This window comes from Diadema antillarum, unplaced genomic scaffold (genome assembly GCF_040938485.1).
Source record: "Diadema antillarum isolate AM-2024a unplaced genomic scaffold, OU_Dant_1.0 seq00000170_RagTag, whole genome shotgun sequence".
NCBI classification, from domain to species: Eukaryota; Metazoa; Echinodermata; class Echinoidea; order Diadematoida; family Diadematidae; genus Diadema; species Diadema antillarum.
Genome location: NW_027271239.1, coordinates 69995 through 96381, shown reverse-complemented (window position 1 = coordinate 96381; position 26387 = coordinate 69995). Strand labels below are relative to the sequence as shown.

The window sequence follows — 26387 nt, the reverse complement described above, 5'->3', positions numbered from 1 at the left end:
CTTCTCTTTTGTAAGTACAAACATCACATCACCTGCACTCTTTGCTTTGAAGCACGAGATGTAATGTTTACCATAGCCTTATAACTAAATAGTTTGTACGATTGCCCTTTTCTATAGTTAGTGAACCTTTTAATTATTTATGTCTTTCTTCTTGTCTGAAAGTCATTTGAGCAAAGCGCGGAAGAAGCGTCATGGTCTAATTAGCCAACTTGTTCCATCCTATATGTTATGGAGACTAAGACTCGTTACCAAGGACACGGCAATGTTTGATAATAACAAAACGTTTTTAAACAGCAAGACACAACGTATACGTCGTGAAGCGAAGTTGTTACAACGTAGACCCGATTTCAGAAAGTCATGCGGTTATGCAGTGAGATCCCCATGGTAACTTCCTCACACGTTTCCAACATGAAAGGAAATGCGATATATATTACCACACACACACACACACACACACACACACACACACACACACACACACACATACACAAACACGGTGAAAATATCCTCGGCCACTTCGATTCTGCGCTTCATTTGCTACCGATGTAATTTACCCAGAGTCTATCAATTTTTTCTTAATGATAAACTTGGATTGATTAACGAACAATAGGGAAACCAGACCATTATAACATAACCTATTTCTGCAGACATTGTAAGTTATATATTGTTAGCGCCATCCGTGCGGATTGGAAATTTATCAGTACCCGGTAAGTAAGTGCTGGAATTACCAGCCGGGTATAACCTAAACAAGAATACATGCTTTTAACATCACAAAAATACAAGCCAGGGCGGTGTCGAAGAGAAGAACCCCACACGACATGAACATTAAAGGGAAGCCTAACCCAAAGCGCAATGGGGATTGAGCGAAAGCAGCAAAATTAGTCGAACATATCAGTGAAAGTTTGAGAAAAATTGGACAATCGATGCAAAAGTTATGAATTTTTAAAGTGTTGGTGTTGGAACCGCCGGATTAGGAGACTACTAGAGGTTATGACGTATAAAAGGACATTAATATAAAGAAAGCATAAAGAAATTTTTTTTTAAAAATCACTTTTCTGGCATAATGTAAAAGCACTTGACTAACTGCTTTTGGATAGCAGGGGGAATAATTGCTGCTACCCTTAACATATTATGTCAGTATCAAGTTGATTGAATGTGCAATTTTCATGAAAAATGATTTGTGTGTGTGCGTGTGGAATTGTCTTTACATTTTCCTACTAGTATATTGTTGTCCACTCATACGTCATAACCTCTAGTAATCTCCTCATCCAGCGGTTCCAGCACCAAAACTTTAGAAATACATAGCGTTTACATCGATTGTCCGATTTTCTTAAACTTTCACTGATGTGTTCCACTAATCTTGCTGCTTTCACTCAATTCACATTGCTCTTTGGGTTTGGGTTTCCTTTAATTACAACCTCCTCTGCCTCTATACTATGTAGAGATCCTTTGTATCATTATTTCAGTCCTGATCAGCTCTAATTTTGATACATCATAAATGCTTGTCCATTTGTCTTTCTCATAATCATTAAGTAAAAAGCCAGGCAGAACTTGAACATGTCGCAAAAACAATAATAATGATGCCTATGTTATCAAGCATCTCGGAATATCTGATACGAAATGTAACAATCATGCATGGTACATCCCCCTGTAAAACAAATTCTGAGTCTATATTTTCATGATTATGATGATGATTTAGAAAAGGCGTTGTTATATTAAAATTGAACACTATGATTATAGACACCGCGCACCCTAGTCAATAGAATGATTGGTCCCTCTTATCAATCAAAAAACAAACAAAACAAACAAACAAATTCCTGCTTCGGTTCATTTATGATTTCCTGCATCGCTTTCTTTGTTTCATTCTTTCTCAATCAAAATGATGTTCATCGTATCATTTAATTCCTCTTTGGCGTGTGGTCTGGTTTGTTTGTTTGTTTGTTTGTTTGCTTGCTTGCTTGCTTGCTTGCTTGTTTATGTTGAGGAAGAGGAGTGATGTACTTCTTATAATCCGAATACTTGGATGGGAGATAAAATTCTGCCCGTCAATTCCCTTTTGTACTGAAAAAAAAAGAAAGAAATATTATTTTAAGGCATGGTTAACATAGACTTAGTGAAAAATAAGAACAATGCTATGGCTAGCTAGGTCATCGTTGTTTCGCTACAAGAAATGCATTATATTCTTGTACTGGGATATGTCGTTGCAGGGTTTGATCTTCCACCCTTGCACGGCAATATGTTTCACTGTGATGCTGTGTGATGCAAAACAAAACCCAGCAAGTTACATCAATCAGCATTATTTTTCTGATGCTGTAGCATTTGTTGTTATTGTTTGTATGCGTGTGACTGTCCGTCTAGCTGCAGTTTGTTCTGATGCTAACTTTTATCGACATTATATGTGATATCCAGCTCTATTCTGTGAACAACTGTACAATAATCGTTTGTTATTTTGCGGCTGTATTTAAAACCCGCAGTACTGGGACGAGACACTCGCCGCATGGGCGCAAGAATGGACAGACGGCTGTTACTTCGAGCACGGTTTCCCCGACGAGGCGTCGAACCAATTCGTCGGCCAGAACCTCTGGCGGGGCTGGGTGGCGGACGTGCCCGAGCCAAGCGGACCAGTCGGGGCCTGGTGGAATGAATATCAGTGGTACACCTATGAGGATAATTCCTGTGAGGATGGGGCGATATGTTCCCATTACACTCAGGTGAGTGGCTCTCCCTCTCCCTCTCTCTCTCTCTCTCTCTCTCTCTCTCTCTCTATATATATATATATATATATATACACACACACACACATACATACATATATATACATATATATATATATTTGCCTGAAGCCCACAATAGGGAGACAAATGGGGGTTATAATGTGGATATTAAGGAGACAATTTCTCAAAGGAGACAATTTGCTGTCTCCTTAACGATTTTACACCTTGTGCCATCTTGCTGAAAGGATGTTGGCGTCTTTTGCACTCTTTTTCGTTTAGAGGGAACCAACCTAAGTCTGCAATACCACTCGGTCTTGTGTTATGATTTAAAGGTGGAAGACGGGATAGGTTAGTTGTTCTCATCGTGTATATCTGTAGGGGTTATAAAGCGACATAAAGGAGACTTTTAGTTTTTGGCCTATTGTGGGAAGAGTTGTCTTTATATCTTCATTACAAAGGTGGCAGCAACAAATATATCTTTTCTATACATTCTGGTACTGGTATCATCAAATATACTTCCGAGTTGTTCATTAAACATGCACTTAATTGAAAAACGGCCCCCGGAATTGCACGTTTTGACCCTTACGCACTGTTCGCTTTCGATCGGCTTTTCGTCCGCTTGCGCGCTACGTACGCCTCCCCCGCGCGCGCCGTTGCATGATAATAGGGAGCTTTAGATTTTGACGCGCGGACGTTTGAGCCGACGCTTGCGCTGGACGTTCTCCTCTCCCTGCGTCGTGTGGAAAAGTAGCTTTAGATTACGCTGGGACGCAACATATAAAAAATAAAATCGCGCCCCCATATGATCAGTGCATGAAGAAGCTCTCTACGTCGCAAACTGTGCGGACGTGAAAATAGCCCAGTACGCGTAGTAAACAACTCAGGCGACGCAAGCTAAAAATAGATTGACTTTACGCGCGCTACTGTGCAAGCTCAGATCATGTTTTTTTCCTTTGAACGTCCGCGCGTCTAAAATCTAAAGCTCCCTAATGTCGCGGCAGTACCAAAACACTTGCACCCAGAACGTGTGAAGAAGAAAAGAAAGAAAGAAAGAAAACACCTAAAATATAGACAGTTACTAACGTTATTCTGTACATTGTACCAACGGCGTAAATCTGTACTGACGAGTGAGGGGGGGGGGGGAAGAGGGGAGAGAGAAAGAGAGAGAGAGAGAGAAGCTTGGTGCCCCCCCCCCCTCCCATACACACACACTTTACAGGGATTGAATGTCCCACTCTTTTGTATGAAATAAAAAGTGGGAGGAAAGTGGCAGCAAAAATATGAATACTTTTGTTGTTGTTGTTGTTGGGTTTTTTTTTTTTTTTTTTTGCTTGTCAGATGACTTTCGGCGGAAAATCAGACCTTAAAAGTATGAAGACCTTTTCTGTGTTTGTAATATCTGTGCGAGGAAGAGGAGCGACCAAGCGGGAGGAGGGTGTGGGAGGGGGGTATCCCACAAGAGGAAGATTTTGCATTTTCAGACCCGAATTCCAGCGATATGGTGCACACTTTTGGTGAAATTGTGCATTTTTCTGTCAAAAAAATACAAATAAGAAAAGAAAATGAATATAATTGAATGACTAAATCGGGGTATTTCAGCTCTTGCTCCGCCTGTGCGACATAACTGTGAAGGCCTATCACCGGCGTAGCCGGGGGATGCGAGGGAGCGAAGCGAGCGAGGGGGGAGGGTGTAGGGAGGCCTTCCGCTTCCCACGGTGAGAACTTTTTGCATTTTCAATCTGTAAATGGTGCAATTTGATGCAATTTTTGCGTGTTTTATCGATTTGAAACAGTCCCACATCATTAAGGTAGCACTTAATTGTGATATAGATTATCATTGAAAGTTTTTGCCTATAAAATATTATGATTTATAAACATCTTGTACTAATTATTACACTGAATATCATGAACACGACCGAGCCCGAGCGAGCGAAGGGAGCGAGGGGGGGGGGGGGGGGGAGGGGTCCCCTCCCACGATGAGAACTTTTTGCATTATGATGTTGTGCATGGTGCAATTTGAGGCATTTTTGTTTAAGGTACTCTCTAAAAAATTTCGAGTGAATAATTCACTCCTCGGAAGGAGTGAATAAAATTTCACTCAATTAAGAGTGACTTTCACTCGTTGTCGAGTGAATTTCACTCTTGTAACGAGTGAAATTTGTGTGAAACCCATTCGCCGAGTGAATTCCGAGTGAAAATTAAGCCGAGTGAATTCTGAGTGAATACATAATCAAACGCATTTGGCTAGGCCAACAGAAATTGAGAATTCCCCTGTCATGTGTTTACTCTAAGCCAATCACCAGCCGCAATTTCCCCTGGCTTGGGCGCGGGCAGGTTTGCCTGAAGAGCGACGCGTCGCCTAGCTGTGCGTGGACTGTGACCCTGTGTGCAATTGCGTGCTGTACGCTAGCTGTGCGTGTATTATGCATAGGATCACAGATTTACGTGCGTGTACACTGTAAGTGCAATCGTGAGAATCTGAGCCTGGATGTCGTGATGGACGGGAGAAAATTTCTGTCTTCAAATTGAGTGGGGCGGAGATATCATTCACATTTTGAAGGTAAGCAAACCATAGATCGATCTAATTATACCTCTCCGTAAACGACCATTTATGTAAGTTACCTTTAGGGTTCTATACGAATAACCCCGGGCCCGTACTGGCGCTCCTTCGAACAATTAATGTACGGTACAATGGTTTGTACACAGTTAGCTATATGGGGCTGGTCATATTTAGAACACTTTACGAACAGCTAGAATCCGAGGCCGAAACTCAGCTGATGGTACACGCTAGGTGTTGGGATCTAATAATACGTTGAGTCTTTAGACAACACTTTAATTGTACACGTTGGGATCTAGGGCTTGAACTATTCACAAAAAAAAAAAAAAAGAGTGATGAATGAAACGTTGGTCGTTGGTCATTGAATTGACATTCGTAAGCATATCATCACACAGAGATTACTGTGGTCGAGTGTAGAGATCGAACTTATACTATAGGGTCCTAACTGTTACTGAGCTGTGCTAATTAAAGCAATACATTAGAAGCGCCTAGCGCCAGACACGTACTCTACATTGCTATTGTTGAGTTGACAGCCGAATCACTGACACTGGTCTGTGTTGCCAGACGAGATGGTGATCTCGATCAGTACGGTAATAAAGAATGGTGAAATTTGGTGATTTTTATGATTATTGTTCATTATATACACTGTATGTAGTAAAAAGGACTTTTATTTGCCGCTACATTTGAGCATCCAAACAGCTGGAAGAATACCACGTACACTAGCTCCCACGTCATGTGTCGTGATACTGTACTAGGTAAGAAGTATGATGCGTGTACTGTTCGTGTTAAGTGTTGGTCCACTGTGACATCGCACTTCTATCTGAAGATCAGCGTGCTCACACATCATGGAGATCGATCCCCTTGTAGCAGACGATGACTGGTACTATTTTCAACATTGTTTTTTATGAAAGTTACAGGTGACCTTAGGTATTGAAATTTGGCAGAGATCATCTTTGGGTCTTTAATTCTAACATTATATGCTGATGTAGCTAAAAAAAAGTAATAGGCCTACTAGCTTTTGTATTGGTGCTCACTTAGTATTTGTGTGGACAAAACAACTGCATGGTCTTGTGGAAATGAGTTCTATATCCATTTCTGAACCTTGTGTTTTCATACTTTCCTCCAGATAAGGACGTAGACATGACAGCTCTTCGGGAGTGATGGTGATTTAAAGGAACTCGGTGTAGGGGTCATCATTTGGAGAACAAAGACAGATATTGATAGCTGTACAGTCTCTGTCACACGAAGAGGGTGCAGATCACCAGATTGCAAAGTACGGTACCAGATGTGGTCATACAACGACTAGCCATTGAATTCAGGGTTGACGAATGCTGGAAACACCGGGCCAACATCAGCGAAGGAGCCTCTGAGATATGGACTTCCATTGCATTAACCCTGCTGTAAGCTATTCTGTTGTTTTCCACAATGATTAATGAAGGGAGACTAGTTTGAAATTGATTTATATTTATTTTACATTCTAGAGTCTTAGTAATTACATAAGAGGCTACATTAAGAGACTGAATGCTTGGTTGGTTTTATTTTGTTTGAAGAAATGATTTTCAAGATACTTCATGGAGCAGTTTTGGAGCTGTCCTTCCCTCTGACAATGAATGTCTTGCAGGTTAGTACTTGTATTTAAGAAAAATGTGTACCGTGTACTTGCCGTATCGACAGAAGTGAAAACCATGTTATGGTCAGTCTTGAGTTGTGTATTTGAAAGTAGAGCTGTTGCTTATGTCAAATATGTATGTTAAATGATTTTGCTCTTCAAGTTTATAATGTAAACTGGAGGAACCTACTATCCTCATGCCATTTGTATTACCTGGTATTCATAAAACCATTAAATTTTACTTATTTGCCCAGGAATTCAACACACACATCACTTCAAGGGGGAAGAGATACTTCAAAAGCTGAAGGAAGGAGTTCTGACTGTTCTGAGGAGACATCTGCACATCAAGTTCATTGCAGCATATTTGTTGTTGAAAATGGAAGCAGAAAACTGTACAGCGTAAGTTCAATTATGTAGAATATTATTATTATTCATATATCATTATTATAATTTGAAAATTGGTCTGGAATACCAGTTTCCCATTGTCATGTCTTGTACTACAATGTACATTTCCATCCAATATATAACCATGTAATTTGCCTGTTCATTTGGTTTTGTTTGTTTTTTTTTTTTGGTCTTCTCAAGTATAGAGAAAAGCAGACTAAAATTTGCCCCCCCCCCCCCCAAAAAAAAAAAAAAAGGAAAGAAAGTAGAATGGACTGGTAAGTGTAACATTGTTAATGAAGTGATGGTTATAGATTTAAAAATAAAGACTGGTATACTTGTATAAAACATGTAAACAGAGTGTACGTACAAGACTCCACGCTGACTTATTTTCGTGGTAGCCCCATCGGGCCACATGTATATTGATTTGATAATAGTCCCAATACTTATGATTTAATCATCACAATGATTAATAAAAAAAGTGGGAGTTGATGTGCCATGAAGTTCAATGGATAATCACATCTTGTATAAATTTTTCTACTAACTGTGCACATTCACACTTAACCTATCTGCATGAAATGTTCATATGTATTAACTGATATCTGGCTCAAGTAGCAATAAATAAATGTACAAATAATGTAGAATATGATTAACATTTTTCTTGCTTTCTTTTTAAATTCAGATACCAAGTAGTGAGCAAAGGATGTTGTGGCCAAGGCAGTTGCGATGCAGTACCCCACTTTGTGAGACACCACACAAGATGCAAAAGGACATGTAAGTTTATACTCGTAAGTTTATGTGATCTACAACTTTTTTTAGCCCTCTTTAGCAGAAAGATTAAGTGACATACATGGTATCTTATTCATCTAGCTTGCAAAAACTTCAACATTTTCAACTTTTCTCAAGAGCTAGTGGACAGAATTAAGCAACCAAACGAGGAGTTGATCATCCTTGTTTAGTTAGGGGGCAAGGACCCAAAGTTTTTCAGATTATGGGCATGACCTCCCCCCCCCCCCCCCAAAAAAAAAAAAAAAAAAAAATGGCCTTTACAGGGAAATTGCATCTATTTCTTAATAAACTCATTGTGCAAATATACAGGCAATGTGGGGATTGTGATGTACCTTCTCATAGATGTCTAATAAAGTTGTGTGCAGATTGGCCTGATTCCATGACTTGGGTTCGATGAACGTTAACTTCAACGTAACGTAATGTAACTTAAGTTCCACATGCCAGTTGCGCCGTTCATTTATAATAAACCTATTCTGGTTTTCTTCCATAAGAATGCCACTACATGTATTTCTACTGCTATCAGATCTTCATCAGTTATAGTCAACTCTGTGCCAAAGTCAAATTTGTTGAGACTCAAGAAAAAGCTTTGACTTACAATGCATTTTTATATTTCAGGAGTATACCTGTATGGCAAGGATCATGGATTCATTGAGTATCATTTGAAGACCTTGAGGAGCTATGACACCACACATCACCTCAGGCAGAGAGAGAGAGAGAGTAGTTGCAGCTCTCACCAAGCCCATTGACCGAGCACCATTCCAACGTTAGATTAGAAGCCCAGTGAGAAGAGACAGCTACCATCGGTGTGTAGGTCTAAATACCCTTGCTTTTTCCTCTTTTGAGATACAGCATATGCTCCTCTGACGTTGGAACTTACATTCTTGTTGAAGAGTCAGCCTCATCAGGCTCAGCGGTAGTTTAGCATGAAGCTGTTACCAGGATGTACTGCAGCACTTCAACATTAAAAGTAGAACTGGGCTTGCCGACGAAAAGAGTTTGTTGCATAGAATGTGTGATTGTTAATGTTTTAAATTGTGTATTGTTGTATATACTAGTAACTGAAAATAGTTTTGACTTATATAGTAGTAAAAAAATATCCTCTTCATGGCCACATGTTAATCAATACATTCATCTGTGAGGTGTTCCAAGCATATCAAAGAATGTTTGGCCACACACAGCTTGGCATTCCGCATGATACGAATCTTGCTGCGCTCATGATTAAGCACCCCCTTCTCTCCAGGCAATTCTGACTTGCTTTAATAAAACCTTTTTATGGTCTGATATTCAAGAGAGAAAACTGTTGACAGACACTCGCATGTAATTTTTTTTCTTTCCCTCATTTTTTTTTTTTATTTATTTATTTATTTTTTTTTTTGGGGGGGGGAATGCTACAAATAGCAGCTAAATAGTAGAATCTTCCAATGGTCATCCATGCTCTTGGGATGAAGATCATGTCTCCATGTTGTGATTAAGTTACCACATACGTTTGTCACCCCTTTGATTAGCATTGATGCAGTACAATATGCATGTGCTCGAATTTATTGCATCCATCTTCTTTGGAGTAGGGGGAAAAATCTTTTAAAAAAATGAAACAAAATTGATGGGAATCATTGATCCCTAGGGTTACGGGACCCAGAGTTATTTTGTACATTTTCACCTTTATGTAATTGATGTACTGTACTTTGAAAAACTTGTGGGTAGAAGCTCAATTGGTTCAACTTCTTTTTCCACGAAACATCTGCAGCCCATCATTGATAAATCCACGGCATTAGAGTAGATGGAGTTAAATAGATTAGTTCACTAATGTGCCAAGTCAAACTTATGGATAATTCTTCCCTTGATCTCGTAACAAATTATTAAGATAACCTGCAATTGACAATCATATTTTATAGAGTGTTAGCAGTGATGTCACAATTGCCCACCATAAGGCTGCGTTCACATAGAAGTATACTATTTGGGTATTTGGGGCTCGTTTTCAAGGCACGCGAATAGCTTGAATCGAACAATAGGATTTCCTAACACCGGTTCACATAAGAGGGCACTATTTGAATGTACCGAATAGCATAGAATAGTATAGCAAAGTGGGAAATGAGCTTGTTCGATTTTCTTGCAGCGTATACCGTCTCTCGTTTATGAAATAAGGACAATTTTGGTCTGGATTTGCCCTTTAGCAAAAATAAGCATGTAGACTGACATTCTGATGCAGTTTAGAAATTGTTAATAAGATTTGCTGGGATGTAGGAGGAAGAAATCCTCACTGCATGGGATGGCGAGTTGACGGTGCGGGTGATGGTGTACTGGGTGCCCGAATAGCGAATAGCGAATACCGTATACTTCTATGTGAACGCAGCCTAGTGAAGTCAATTGCCTAAACCGACTAGAAATCAAGACTGCATACAAAAGCTGCAGCAATATTTACTTCAGGGAAACCTAAGGCAAAAGAACACCTTTGTTAGAGAGGCATGCATGAATGAATATTGATCGCCTTTGCTATGGAAGCCACCATTATGGTGGCCAACATGACGTCACATGAAATCACTCTATAAGAAATTCAGTTTGCATGCATTAGTTGTTGCTACATCTGGCAAAACTCGGAAGGATTACAAGTGTTCAATATTGTACAATGATGCCTTATTTAGGTGAAGAAGATCAATGATATGATACATGTTGTGTCAACTGTATTGATTGCAATTCTGTTTCCATAAATAGTAGGCCCGGTTGAGGGGGGGGGGGGGCTACGAGCCCTCCTTCCCTTTGACATTCCATGCCAAATTTCATGAAGGCATGATTATTTTGGGGGTTATTGATTGTAATCAATAACATGAATATTTTCATGCTGGACGTGTTGCTGACAAATTTCATTGAAAAGGCAATGAAAAACAAAAAGTAAGAAACAAAGAAATACATGAGTAAATAGAAAAAAAAAATAAATACTTCAGAATTTTTTGATGGCACAGTTTTTTCTCTTTCATTTGCTATGGACACTAGAAAGAATATTTACACAAAAAACAAAAAATGTGCCTTTTTGGAACTTTATTTATGGCAAATGGTCTGATTTCATGCTCAAATTAGCATAATTTAGCCAAGGTACTTTTTTTTTGTTGTTGTTGAAAATCAACATTACCGTTTTATAGATTATGTCACAGGCAATTTGTGTGTGGATTTTGTAATGATCGCACGGTTGATGGCCGAGGTCTGGGGGGTTCCAGGGAGGCCCCCCTCTGGCTCTATCATCTACATAAATACCCCACCTAAAGCCTACTTAAAGTCAAGACCATGCTTCTCTGATCGAGTATGTTTAGGTATTTATACAATGTACTTGTAGAGCATCACTGTGTTACATGACAGAGGATCCAAACTTGATTAGCCATGCAGTATTGAAAATTTTTGTATTTTTGTCAATTTTTCGAAGCAATCACAATCCCTACTACATGTGTAATTGTTTTTGTATTATAATATAGATAATGGTGACTATACTTTGTAAGTCTTTTGTAGCTTATCATTGAACATGCAATAATTATATTCACTTGTAGTCGAAAATTAAACATGTTCAGGAAGGGTACTTGTAAATTTTTTCACTTTTGCACAAACTTCATGAATTTGGCATATTTTCAGGGAAATGTGTGATGTTAATATTTGAAGAGTTTGTTCGCAAAAACCGATATGTCCATTTTTAAAGATTTTGAAGTACGGTCTCTGTCATAAAGTACAAAATAGTACCTTTTAAATTATATATTGGTCACTACATATAAAGGTACATTTTTGAAGTTATGATCAAAAGAAGCAAACATTTTCTTATTATTCTCTTTATTTTTCTTGACCTTTAATCGCAAATATCTCCATTTGGCACATATGGACTTAGCAGTTTTTGCAAACAAACTCTCCATTTGTAGAGCTTTGGGAATGACAGCTAGAATAGCATATTTACAGGGACCTTGTGATGATTATGGTGACAGTTGTTCTTAAATGATAAAAATATGTATAATTATTGTTGGCCACATAATTCATGGAAAACCAGATACTCAGCACATGAAGACTGTTTGTAATGGTGTACTGCTCTGCAGTTGAAGTTTAGATATTTCAAGAGGAATATTCCTTTTTTTCTTAAATTTCAGGTGATCCAGTGGACATCACACATATATTAAAGAGATTCAGCTCATTAAAAAAAAAAAAAAAAAAAAAAAAAAAAAACATAACATGCGTAGCATTAGTACATTATCTTCTTATATCCCCCTCAATGCTACTTAAAGAAAGAATAAATTGATAAGAAAGAATGAAACAACAGCCATTTGGATTACTAGCTTATATTTATTCAGTTTCATGTATTGATCCAGCTCGGGTAAGAATTACTTTCAAAACTGGAACACAAAGTTGGCAATGCACTGGGCTACCAGTGGTGGATCGTTGGCTTCTAAATACATGCATTAATATTAACAAATATCTGTATTATGAACGTTGCTTGCTGTTTTTGTTTGTATTAGTTTGATTGGTATTTATTATTCCAAAAATGGCTCCAGACCACCTAGATTATTCCCAAATTCATCACTATATTGTCACTTTTCTTCCAGGGTTGAATAAGTAGTGCACTGAATGCTGTGATCAATGGTGATAGAGATGTGTGCTCATGTAGAGTGTAATTCCGTTTGGAATTGAAAAAAGATTGAAAAAGGATTGAAAAAAAGAGTGAAAAAGGAGTGAAAAACCTCCGGAGTTAAAGGAGAGTGAATACAATAGGAGTGAATTGAGAGTGAGAAAGGAGTGAAAAACGACTGACAAAAGAGTGAAATACCTCAGGAGTGAATTTAGAGTGAGAAAGGAGTGAACATCCCAGCAAAAACATTTCCGTCTTTTTTCACTCTCTTTTGGAGTGAAATTTCTGTTCACTCGAAATTCACTCCACTTCTAGTGATCCTTGACGTCACTACCAAGGGGAGTGAAAATCGAGTGAAAATTCACTCTTTCTTTTTTAGAGAGTATATCAGTACATTTTGATGTAGATTATCATTGAACAACTTTAACTATAAAATTGTATCATTTGAATAAACTTCTTGTACATTTGTATTAATCATCACCGTGGGAGGGGCTATCTCCCCTTCCATGGTGAGAACTTTTTGCATTTTGATTTCGAACATGGTGCAATTTGATGCATGTTTTTGCGTGTTTTATCGACTTCAAATAGTCCCAATTGTTTAAGGTGGCAATGAATTTTGATGTAGTATTATTGAACAATTTACCTTTAATAGCATCATTTAAATAAACTTCTTGTATTAATTCTTCAACTGAATATCATGAACGCAACCGAGCCCGAGCGAGCGGAAGCGAGCGAAGGTGGGTGGGGGTGGGGGTGGGGAGGGCGTTACACTGAATATCATGAACACGAGCGAGCGGAGGGAGCGAGGGGGCGGGGGCGGTGGTGGGTGGGAGGGAGAGGGGTGTCCTCCTCCCACGGTGAAAACTTTTTGCATTTTAATGTTGTAAGTTGTGCAATTTTATGCATATTTGCGTGTTTTATCGACTTGAAATTGCTATAAAGTACAGCATGTTACGTGCACGAAGAACGCACGAAGGAAATGCGAACAACCCAAATTTTTCAATAATCATGGGAGAATTTAATGTACCCAAGGGTTGGTGGGAGCTGTCTTGAGTTTTTTTTTTCTTTCATGAAATTTTCCTTTCTTTTTCTCTCATTTCTCTATTGTGTGCTGGCCTAGAGTTTTTTCATGGGACCTATCTCCACTAGTAAACCATTTGATTTTTTTTTTTGGGCAGTTTCTTCAACACATAATCTCTAGTTTCAGATGTAGTTTTGGCATACTTTAGATTCTGCGATTTTTTGTACATCAAACATTTCTTTCTCTTTGGTGGTCTTTAATTTCTTTTTTACTATATAGTTGTTAATAGTTGTTCAGATATATGCTACAATTCTGATTTGTAGAAAAAGTAGGTCATCCAAACAAGCGCTAAACGTGCGTGAGAATGCCTCAGAAAGTACGCGAACAGTTTGCGGTTTGAAGTAAAAACGACATTCGCGAACGATTAACGACGCTTCCGAACCTTCACGCTCGTTTGGCGATCTACGGAAGCTTATAAGCGCCAACCAGATGATGAGATAAGAAGACGAGAAGACAAGTTAAATACCGAGAAGCCGAGTTATTGGAACTCGGCAAGTCGACTTGTTTGGATCAAGAAGACAAGAAGCCGAGTTGTTGAGTCGATTTGTTTGGGACGAATAGACAAGATGATGAGCTGTCGAAACTCGGCAAGTCGACTTGCTTTGGACAAAAATACAAGATGACGGGTTGTTGGAACTCGGCAAGTCGACTTGTTTGGGTCAAGAAGACAAGCAGCCGAGTTGTTGGAACTCGGCAAGTTGACTTGTTTGGGACAAGATTTCAAGATAACAAGTTGTTTGGGATAAGAGGCCGAGTTGAAAAAGATAACGAGTTGTTGAAACTCGGAATTTGACTTTTGGGGGATAAGAAGACAAGATGATGAACTGTTGGAACTCTCCAAGTCGACATGTTTAGGACAAGAAAACAAGATGACAAGTTGTTTGGACAAGGGGACAAGGAGCCGTGTTGTTGAAACTCTTCAAGTTAATATACATATTTCTTTGCGACATTTGCAACCTCATTGCGTCGTGGATTTGCATACTGAGTTTCTCTTCCACACGACAGCAATATCTGGGAAAATTGACATTCTTCCTGATTTTTAAGCTATTTGCCATATTCCACGAATTGTTAACATGGAAAGAATAGTACTGGAATACGTATTTGACAGACGGAAGGCAGCAACTTGCTCTTTAAAACATCTGAAACTATCTGAAATTATATTAAACTATAGGAATTAATTGCGACAGTAAATAAGCCTCTTCATTTGACATTTTGAAATTTTGTGGAAAAACTGAAAATAAATTATGCAACTAATTGGGATTAAAACCAAATCAAAGACATGGACTATTGAGCCATTCACTCTGGAAATTTAAAATAGAATCATTAAATAAGCGTTGACAATTGACACAAGTATTATCATAAGCATTTCTCAACAAAATGTGATATCAACACATAGCATTGATTTACCAAGGGCGGAATGGGGAGAGGGCATAGATTTTATCTACGGCCACTAGCACTAACTTTTTTGACAAGCTGCAAGAACTAGAAAAAAAAAAGATACAAGAGTCAAGCTTATAGATCGATTTACGGAGGTGGGGGGGGGGGGAGAAGGCAGCTCAGTTCATAAACCTGTCATTTATGTATATTATGGTCGTTCCTTTACTTCTACAGCAATATCATATTTCGCAAACATATTGTTCCCATCTCCCAGAGCACCCCTCCCCACCAAGCAGGGGCGTAGATAGCAGGGGGGGGGGGGGTGGTATGCACAATCATTCCCCGCAGGTTTCAGAGATAGTAAAATATATGTGTTCCTAATAAATCGCCTGATTTTTCCTCGTGAAGGGTGGGGGCAGTTGGCAATGAAAATATTGGGGGGGGGGGGAAATATTGTCCCCGGCCCCCATAATCAGGTCGCTTAATGTCAAAATTTGGGCTTACCGTTACAGGGCGGATACAATCACCAAATTTGGAGAGGTGATCCCCTAGGACCTACTCATTGATATTAGAGCAGGAGCCCTCTGGATTTTTTTTTTTTTTGATTTTTAGGGTGAAAATGCTGAATTTCAATATTTCTCAATTTATGATAGATACATACCGTATTTGCGTAATATATAGGGGAATATGGTGACATATAGGTTCAGATCTGTTGTGAATTGATTTATGTTTTCATGGATTGAAAATATTTAACGTAAACTTGAAACCATGATCAACATCATACCATATGAAACATGGAGTTGGTGGAATTAATTACCGATCAAATATGATATACATATATTACATACCAATCAAATATATGTATACAGTTTAAAAAGAAAATAGTTTCTGACATAAACGGTTTTCCTATACTCAATAGTGGATCCAGGTGGGGGCGCAACGGCCCCTCTTCTTTGTTGAAATAAAATAAATGAATAGAAAAAAAAAAACATAGAGGGGGAGCACGTACCCCCCCCCCCCTTTTTTTTTTGTAAAGGCGCCCCTCCCCCTCGTGGAATTCCTGCATCTGTCCCTGCTTCTCCCATAATCTGACACTTATTTTACACTGAAATTATTGTGCAGTAAGATTTTGAACTGTTTTCAGGTACAGTGCACCCTTGTAATAACGAACGTGGTAATAATTTTCGTCATTATAAACGTTTTCGTTTAAAGTTAAAAACCAGGTCCCAAAGCTATCATATATCCTTCTATTAATACTTTACTGTTCGGTTGTAACGAAATTTCGATATTACGGGAAGAAAACTGCTGGTCCCGACGACGTTTGTTATAATGGGGGTGCATTGTACTGCAGTCTTTTGGAAAACATTATTTTGACTCCCATCATTATTTTGACTCCCATCGTAAATCTAGCAAGGTCTAAATTGCATGAAATTGAATGGTCATCGATTAACTAATTACTTAAACCACGAACAACTTCCTGTTGTGCTACGGAAGGTCATGCTGAGATAAGTTATTCATCTAGAAACAGCCAAAGATAGACATCTTAGAAACCACTGGTGAGGATGTTTGACTACATTCAGCTACTGCATTATTCTTCTTGTGCCACCGAAACGTGTCTCAGCAACCGAAAACTTCCCTTCTGAGATTATGGGTGAACTTTATCTTTTACCAGGAATTTCACTGAATCAGATAATCATACCAAATGAGGACAGAAAAATATACACGATGTCTTGTCATAGTTGTGTTGGCCATAATCTATATTTGTGTTTACAGATGTTTGAAGTTTTGTGGGATGAGGGAGGTTTGTTTTGCAGAATGTTTCATCAGACGAAAGAAACTAGCTGACTGGCATAGTCGCTTTGTCCTTTTTCCCCCCAGAGGATTACCTTTATCATGTACATGTGTTTTCTGCTGTAACAGCCCAAGGCATTATAAATGTACATACCTAGAGATCAATTTTCACCAGAAAATGTCTTTGCTGCCAAATACATGACAATATTACTCCAATCCACCTTAAGTGAAATGATTGAATGGAATTCAAAGGTTTATACGATGATTGGATTAAATTCCAATACTTTTGCTTTTCAGAATGTAATCCATGCATGGTAATAAAGTGGGATCGTTGCGTGATTTGCCAGCAAGACACCGATGAACCCTTGAAGTGTCCCTTAAAGAGTTCAAGGGCAAGTGGTGACAAGACAGATCCCTACAAGTCTTTCCTGTCGAATGTCGAACAGTTCCGAGTCATTAATGCTGTTCCAGTTTAACTCTGTTTTGGAACGAAGAAAGTGTTGAAAGCTTTGTTACAACTAAACTCTGCTCAATGGCACAGAGCTTACCATTTGCAATTCAATAAATCTAAAGTGGAGAAGCCAAAGAAAAGAGAGTTCACACCCAAAATAAAGACCAAAAAAGGCTCACCAAGCGCAGAGATGTTCAAAAATGTTTCTTCTGTGAGAAAGGAGCAGAGGGTGGAGGATGTCCTCCATGAAGTGTCAACATCCGACGCTGATAAAAATATCATTGACATGATCACAGAGCTCAATGACACCTTACTAATGGCCAGAATAGTCGTAGGAGATGTCATTACAATGGAAGCAAAATATCATTTGACCTGTCTCCTCAAGCTTAGAAATCAATATCGCAGTCACACTCGCAAGACAGGCCAGTCGCCAGAAACATATACAGTGAAACCCCGTTATAACGAGGTCCGTGGGACCGCCGAATTGTAACTGGTTCCTCGTTATCAACGTACGCACTAAAAACAAAGAAAAACATAAGCGTGGAGTCGCATACCAAGGAATCAAACTTATGAGCAGTCTTTGTATTGTTATTACACAAGTAAATGTATCATTATTATTGAGAAAGAATAAAAAGGAATCATTTGTGAGTTGATACCGTAGCCAAAAGAATAAAAAAGAAGGGGTTGAAAACGTGTTCTTTGTTTTTCTTCCGAAAAATCTCTTCGCGTGTGTTGTGCATGCGTTCTTGAAAAGTGCACGGCAGGGTTGAATTCGTAATCCTTTCTACACCTATCTCTTCCTCGTGTTTTGAACCATTCTGAAAGAATAAAAATATCATTTGTGAAACACAGTATAAAATTTTAATAAGCAAAGTCATATTGTATTAAAAACGTTTGTTACTTTTTTTTCTGAACATGGGTGCAAGCAGAGTAACATGCATTATTCAAAATCATTTTACGCTGTGTGCGCCCAGCGGGATCGCGATGATTACATTAATTATTTATGCTGTACTTAGTATTCCATGTCTGCACTTTGCGTTATTACATTACACAAGTAAATGTATCATTATTATTGAGAAAGAATAAGAAGGAATCATTTGTGAGTTGATACCAAAAGAATAAAAAAGAAGGGGTTGAAAACGCGTTCTTTGTTTTTCTTCCGAAAAATCTCTTCGCGTGTGTTGTGTATGCGTTCTTGAAAAGTGCACGGCAGGGTTGAACTCGTAATCCTTTCTACACTGACACCTATCTCTTCCTCTTGTTTTGAACCATTCTGAAAGAATAGAAATATCGTTTGTGAAACATAGTATAAAATTTTAACAAACAAAATCATTATTGTATTAAAAACGTTTGTTACTTTTTTTCTGAACATGGGTGCAAGCAGAGTAACATGCATTATTCACAGTCATTTTACGCTGTGTGCGCCCAGCGGGATCGCGATGATTACATTAAATATTTATGCTGTATTCCATGTCTGCATCAGCAGGGGTTGAAAATGCGTTTTGTATTTTTCTCCCCAAAATCTATTCGCATTTTATACATGCGTTCTGGAAAGGTAGACGACATGGTTGAATTCGTGATCCTTTTTACGCCTATCTCTTCCTCATTATAACGGACCATTCTGAAAGAATGAAATTATTCATTTGTAAAGATACAGTGTGAAATAATAATGGACATCACGATGATTTCATAAATTATTTCGGCTGTAATCTTTTACGTATAGTGTACACATCAATGTTTCCTAACCAGCAAAACAACTGGAAGTCGGAACTAATATGGAAAGGATTATGATAAGCTGCACATGCATTCCAAAAATATATTTCTCAATGTTCTGTCACCAGTTTGTTTTACTGGATGAAACATTTTTGAATGAGTTTTTTTTTTTTTGGTCACATATTATAAGGCTCAAGAAAGGGACACAGAGCGGGAGGGTTTAGGAGAGGTACGATCCCCTCGTAAGCACAAGAGATTTTACATTGCATGCATTCTGGTGCATACTTTGGAAAAGATATTTAGACAAACGCAAGAAAATTTTCCTCATTTCGGGAATTATTTGGCGACAAAATGACATGTTTACCCCCACCCCCCCCCCCCCCCCCCCCCCGTCGTCCAGAATCTACGTCCCTGCATACGAACTGGGCTTTTGCGTTCTTAGAATACAGATACAAATGAAAAAAATTTTGATGGCAAATTTGGAAAGCTGTCAACCCCCAGAATGTACTATAAGGTTTTTAATGGGAAACAAAGTGGGGAAAAGATGGATTCAAAGAAGATATCCCCTCCCACCGCGATGGATCTGTCGTGTTCTCTCTTGTAACTGAAGTGAGAGACCTGGTGCACTCTTAAGATAAAACTTTTGGGAATCTTGTAATCTAAAAAGAAAAAAAGAAAAGGACCGAAAGGGGAGGGGGTATCCCCCTCCCACGCGAGATATTTTTTTTTCGCATTTTCAGAATTGAAATTCTGCAATGTGTTGCACACTTTGGATAAGATGTTTGGACAGTTTTCTATCCAAAAACGCAAGAAAAGTTTCCTCATTTCGGGAATCATTGGGGATCAAAATTATATGTTTGGTAAAACACCCAAACACTCCCATAGGGGCGGGGCAAATGCCCCTTTGCCTCCCCCCAGATAGATTCGACGCCCCTGCATCCCTTAGTATACCCATAGATGTATCCTGACTGAGTCAGCAGAGTCATCATCGTTTCTCAGGAATGATTCAGGAATTAATGGAGAGGGTTCAATTATGGCGGTATAGTTTTTGTTATTGTTTGTTTGTTTGTTTTTCGTACATATTTTGCAGATGGTCCCGAGTTGCTCGCGTCATAGCACGTTTACATGTAGGTCTATATCTATTGACGTTGTTAACGTCTGGGCCATTCCTTACAGTGTATGTCGATTATTACTTTCTTCAGCGCTTGAGAAAAATATGTATTTACACAACATCCTACAAGATAAAATACTGTTCAGTTCTGTTACCTGTATTTCGGGGGGGGGGGGGGGAGGGATTCATACCCCCATCCCCTAGTATTTACGCCCATGCCTTGTACTCGTGGTAGGGTCATTGTCATGCTACTTAAATTCTGCAACATTGAATCGTGATATTTTGCAAATTGTATAAGCTTGCGTACTGATCATGGAAGATAGTAAAAAAAAACACTACAAATACAAATGTGCGAGCTTTTTTTTCTTACGATTGACACCCATGACACTATGTGACCGTGCACCACAAAACGAACAAAAAGTCGTACAAACTGATTTTGTGTGAGGACTGAAAATAAGTGAAATGGGCCAACTTAACCGATCTTGAGTTTTTCATATTTTCTGACAGAGCAAGTCTTCTTCTACATTATGCTAAAATTTGGGATCATAAAACGGGTAGAAAAGTGTGTTTTTTAGCAGTTTATCTTGAACATGTTTTGGTAGAATAGTGTTATCAGGTGTGTTTTTAGAGTCCCTTTTTCATTTCTTAAGAACCTTGTGTGTACTCTTCACTTTCAACTCTGATAACTTTTTAAAGGATGATGCTACTGCTTTGAAAGTTAGCATCAATTATGAACAAAATATGTTGATAAGGCACGCTCAATTTCAGTTTAATCTGATAATCTCTTCATTATTGTTACTTTTGTGGTTCACATCCTGTTTTTTGTCCCATTCATTGCACAGCCAGCGCGGCTTGGTAAAGATTTAGTTAGCGCTTGAATAGACACTGCACTTCAGAGCCTCTTTTCTCAGTTCACACTTTTCCTGAGTGTGTGTTTTCATTTCAATATTCAGATAAAAATATGTTAGGAGAGTCCATTTGATTTGAGTTATACATCATTTTAAAACTTAAAGTCTGCTATTTTAGACTATGCTCTTAACTAACATTTCATGTCTGGCGACTTTCTGTGCGTTTTGTGATGCAGGATCACCTATAGTCTGTGGCAACATCTGACAGATTTTAGGATTTGTTAGGATTTAGCCCCCCCCCCCCCCCCCCAAAAAAAAAAAAGCCCAAGCTATTTTGACCCTTCCCAAGCACGGGGGGGGGGGGGGGGGGCTAACTTTTTTTTAAAATCATTTAATGTATCACCGTCATATTTGGCACATGGATAGAGCAACTCACATGCTGCATGACCGTACATTTGAATTTTCTCATGGTCACCCATGGAGGGCGCTATTTACGAGAAACGATAAAGAAATACATAGGAAATATGCTAAAAACATGATTTTCCTGTGTAATATCTTCATCCCGGTATACATGTCTTATTATAGACCAATCATTCTCATATTTGCCACAAATGATAAGTAAGTAGAATCTCATTATTGGCTATGGTGGAAATTTCTCAAGATCATCACATGGAGCGCTATTCATATGACATAAAAAATACATTTTGAGACCTGTGACCTGGGATAGGTAGGCGTACATGTATAGTTATCACATTTCACATTTGCATGATATTGGAATTTTGAGTTTGTAGATAGATAATAATTGATTATGATAATGTAATGATATTACAGGCATAACTAGAGTGAAGGAATCAAAATGATTCATTATAGAAGGGCAATCGTTGTAAAAAGCGGGTTTTTTTTATTTTCGCTATCAACGTTTGATGCTTTTGTCACATACAAACAATGGACATGATAAGAAAAACATTTTTAGGACCATAATCACTTCACATGTTGCTTCTCCAGCAAATTTCAGCCCAGAAACGCCCATTCCATTCATTGTAATTTTGTTAATTGAAAGTGGAACAGAAAAAAAAATGAATCTGACTGACATGGTTATCAGTTTATGGTTGCCATGGTAGCCAGCAATATCAAATATAGCTAAATGTATATCGAAATGTTTGCAATAAGATGTTAGGATAAGTCACTAAATCTGGTTGAAATTGGATAGAGGGCAAAGGAAAGGCAAATGAAAATCGGAACGGGCTCAGTGCCCCCCCCCCTCCCCTTAATGGGCTTTAAAGGGTTAAGCTTATGGGGAAGGGTATGAAACTTTAAGTTACGAGTACTTAATTATTAAAACAACATAAGAATTGAATATTTCCTTGTGAACAATAGCAATAGCGTAGCAACAGAAATGCTATTAAAATAATAAGAAAAAAAAGGAAGAAAAAAATAATGTACGTATTGCTGTCAATATGTATGTGAATACGTGTGTACTTAAACTCTGTCTCCCTAATATGTGATACATAAATATGAAATGTGATATTGGCACATTATGGAAACAGGTCTCCCAGAGATACTTGTTTTTCAAAGTGTCTCCCTAAGGTGGACTCTTGGGTTAGAAAACCTAAAGGAGACAAAATTATCACTTTTAGAATAAATATCTGAAATGAATTTTCTTGGCTCCAATTTATATCTCGGATTAAAAAGAGATCTTCATTTCCAATGTTTTAACGTAATATGCAAAAATAGAAACTACGACAAAATCACTCTTTTCAGGGTTTACCATATTGTCGCTGTAAGGTATGTATTTCACGAACGTCTCCCTAAGGTTTCTTCCAGGAGTATATATATATATATATATATATATATAACTATAAATTTATATTGCGCAGTTTCTATGAAGCATGTATACTCAACTGCGCATAACAATAATAATCAATGAAAGCCAACCGATTCGAGAGTTGTGTATCAGTGCCTCCTCAAATGTACACATTTGTTTTGTCGTTCTGGCCTTTTTTTTACCGAATTATGAATGATGATTGTGATGATAATAATAATGATAATAATAATAATTATACATTTCATTGTGCGCTTAATACAATGTTTCTAAGCACAAGGGGAAAGGACGAAAAGGAAAAAAAGAAATGAAAAATGAGAGACAAAAACATATCAGAAATGCAAATTGCATATAATTACTAGCAAAAGAATATTGTTACATTTATCGATGTGTGTCAGTAAATAAACGCATGGAATGATTGGGCTTGCACTCAGTACATTAACTTTGGGGAAGTAATCAATCTATTATGGAAAATTAGAGTTTTCAGAATTAACTTATAAAAGAACCAACATATGAAACATAAATTCTAATGATTTTTGAAATCTTGTTTCCGATTCTAAATGATCTTCCATACTGTTGATCGATTTTTAGCTCTTTGAAGATATTATTTTGCTTGAATTTAGTTGTTTAAGGAGATTACATAAAAACACATTTCAATTCGAATGTGTATCGACTATAAAAGATATATCGTCGATATTCTGCATGTGATAGTGCAATGGCACACTCGCCCCAATAAATTAGGCAAATTTACCGCAAAACTGAAGGAAGACAAAAATCATTAATACAGGAACTTCCATCCGTAAAATCAGGATAGGGAGGGGGTGACGAGGCAAAACCTGGAGAATATCTGCGAGGGAACGAGTGGGGGAAGAGAGTGGGAGGGGTGCCCCCCCCCCCCCCCCCACACACACACACGAGATATTTCGCAATATTGAATTGAAATTACTCTAACTGGTGCAAAAGTTCGTATGTCTATTATAATCTATATGGAGATGGACCGAGCTGGATAGGGGATATTTCCCGAACAGAGTTTTTGAACTTTAGAATTGAAATTGAACGATCTGGTAAACACTTTTTTGGAATATCTTTTAGATTTGTCAATACCAAAACGCGTAATTAATCTATGGAGGTGGACCAAGAGGTTGTGCAGAGGGTATGAATTCATCGTCCCACACGAAGGAGCTTTTCCAATTTTGAAATTGAAATTACACGATCAGCTAGTGCACACACATTGTGTCTATAAAAATGTACCGAGCGGGGGAGGGGTATCCCCCTCAAACAAGAAAGAGGTTTTCCTTTTTTAGGATGGAATCGACATAAAACTATCGAGTGCACACTCTTTGTGGAATATTTGGAAAAAGAATATGTTTTTAAAATGTAATAAATCTATAGAGATGAACCACTCGCAGACAGGATGTTGGAGGGGGATATCATCCCTCCCACACGAGGGAACTTTTGCATTTTTAGAATTCAAGAATTAGAATATATTACAATTTACTTTGCAGTCAACTTCTCTTTTTTTATCATAACGCCTCTTTGTTGGATAAAGGCTTGAATGGCTTGATTTAAGAATTTTCTTGACAAAGTCGTCTTGATCGTCTTTTTTCAACAATGCTTTTGTTGTTGTGTAGTTGGTGTGGGCTAAGACCACCAGAGTCGGATGCGGCCGAAGTTTTTGCCCACTCGGCCACGAACTTGACGGAGCTGGTGGAGAGACAGAATTCCAAAACAACTACATGATGGCCTGCAATTATCAAGATGCGTGAGTAAATGACTGTTGAAACGCTTGGAAAATAATATATGTTCAGAACATATCTATCTTATATTTGCTATACGTGGTGTGGAAGGTGAGCAAGACATCTAATCGTGTGATAAGAGATCAACGTGAGTAAGGGATCACCTCCCTGGCTGAATCACACTTATCTCCGAACCAATCTGCAAATTTCTCCACTCCCATGTTCATAACCTGTATACAGTGTGCACGAGTGTTGAATTGCGTTTGATGTTATTGTCGTTGTTCAATATGTTTTGTATAGTTTTTCGGAGTTTTTTAAAACTTTTTGTATGTTACCAGCATGGGTTTGAAGTTGTGTGTTCAGAAACCTTGATTATTTTCTACTTCCATACTTTCCTCATAATAAAGCCTGGATGCATACAGTGATAAACGAAAGTCGTGATCCCAACGTTTACCCATGCATTTCCTAAATCCTATAACCGTTGCCTATTTTTATATTCGCTCTCTTAATTTAGCGCAGTATACGAGTGTACGGGAATAGAGGAATCCAGGGTTGCAGTTCTGGCCTATTTTCATGAATAAAAAAGACCGAGATAGAGAGAAAAAGGAAAAAATACAGAAAAGAACCCTGGTGTAGAATACAATCTGAGTCAAAATGTACATACACCTTCTCACATGTTGTACGACACGCGTGTTCATTATAATAGTTCTACAACTGGAGATTGATCGATTTTCACCCCGTCCTTTGAGGTAACAAGTTCAACAAAGTCAAATAGAGCGATACATATTGGGTCACCTTCAATAACGACAGCAAGCGGCCTTATTTGGTGATTAACCCATTTTCAGCGAGGCCTTTTGGCCGGGGGAATCACACCCCGTGCAGCCAGACGGTAAAATAGTGCAAAGTGAAAGGCGGTATTCACGCTTGATGAGAAACTCTTCGTGACCTGCTTATATTCCAACGAAGGTCATGTATTCTGTGATAATGAAGAAGTTGACCTGTTCCATACTGAATTCTGAAATGCTCATAGACTTAACATGCAGACAGCCAGGTTCCCGTACGGAACAGGTTAATGTTCATGGGAATGGCATCTGCACACATTGTGACTTTCGAGCACACAAATACGGTGGTGGGTTTGCTCAATGTGTGTTAACTATGATTAATTGACCTTTATACGTAATTAAATACTTCGGTTACCAATAAAAATGCCGATTTGGCATGTCAGTTGAAACGTGCGTTAATATCGGAGGCAGAATCACCACTGATTAACGTTTTGACCTTACAAGTTTTTCCTGAGGTTGCCAGTTAGAAAAGTAGTAGGCCTTTGTGATATGCCAAAGAGATGTCTGACATGTATTCGTGGAGAAAGTTGTAATCACATCATGCTGCGAAGAAAATACAAGTATTGTAAAAGACGATTTGAAATTACCCAGTTTGGATATCCAATGTATAAACTGATGTAGTGCGAGAGCGGAAATTCCAAAAACAACTTGACGATCAGCGTGGAAGTGGGATTACTCAGCATTTCTTATGGCACAAGCTTGGGATGATAGCTTTTGACTTCTTAATAATTATGTTGAAATTGTTTCATGTGACGGACCTCTCCCAGACTACTGGCAATGTTTACAAATTATTTTCGAAATGATCGCTATTTACTTTTCAGTATCGAGGCCCTACTACTGCTCTGAGGGAAAACAAAACTGAAACTGTAAAATCAATTTTCGGGCAGGTCTTGATGAAAATGTTACTGTTCTGATCATCTAACCATGGAGCTACAACCATCTTTCATCTAACTTTACTATATATCTGACAA

At 38.3% G+C, this 26387-nt stretch overlaps 1 protein-coding gene across 1 annotated transcript in view; it reads left to right on the top strand.

Moving 5' to 3' along the window:
• LOC139728253 (uncharacterized) overlaps positions 1-26387 on the top strand; it is a 58253-nt gene that overhangs the window by 8649 nt on the left and 23217 nt on the right. The window contains exons 2-3 of the mRNA XM_071639213.1: positions 2475-2711; positions 24470-24600. Of these exons, the coding sequence (XP_071495314.1) occupies positions 2475-2711; positions 24470-24600 (368 nt within the window). The remainder of the gene's footprint in view (positions 1-2474; positions 2712-24469; positions 24601-26387) is intronic.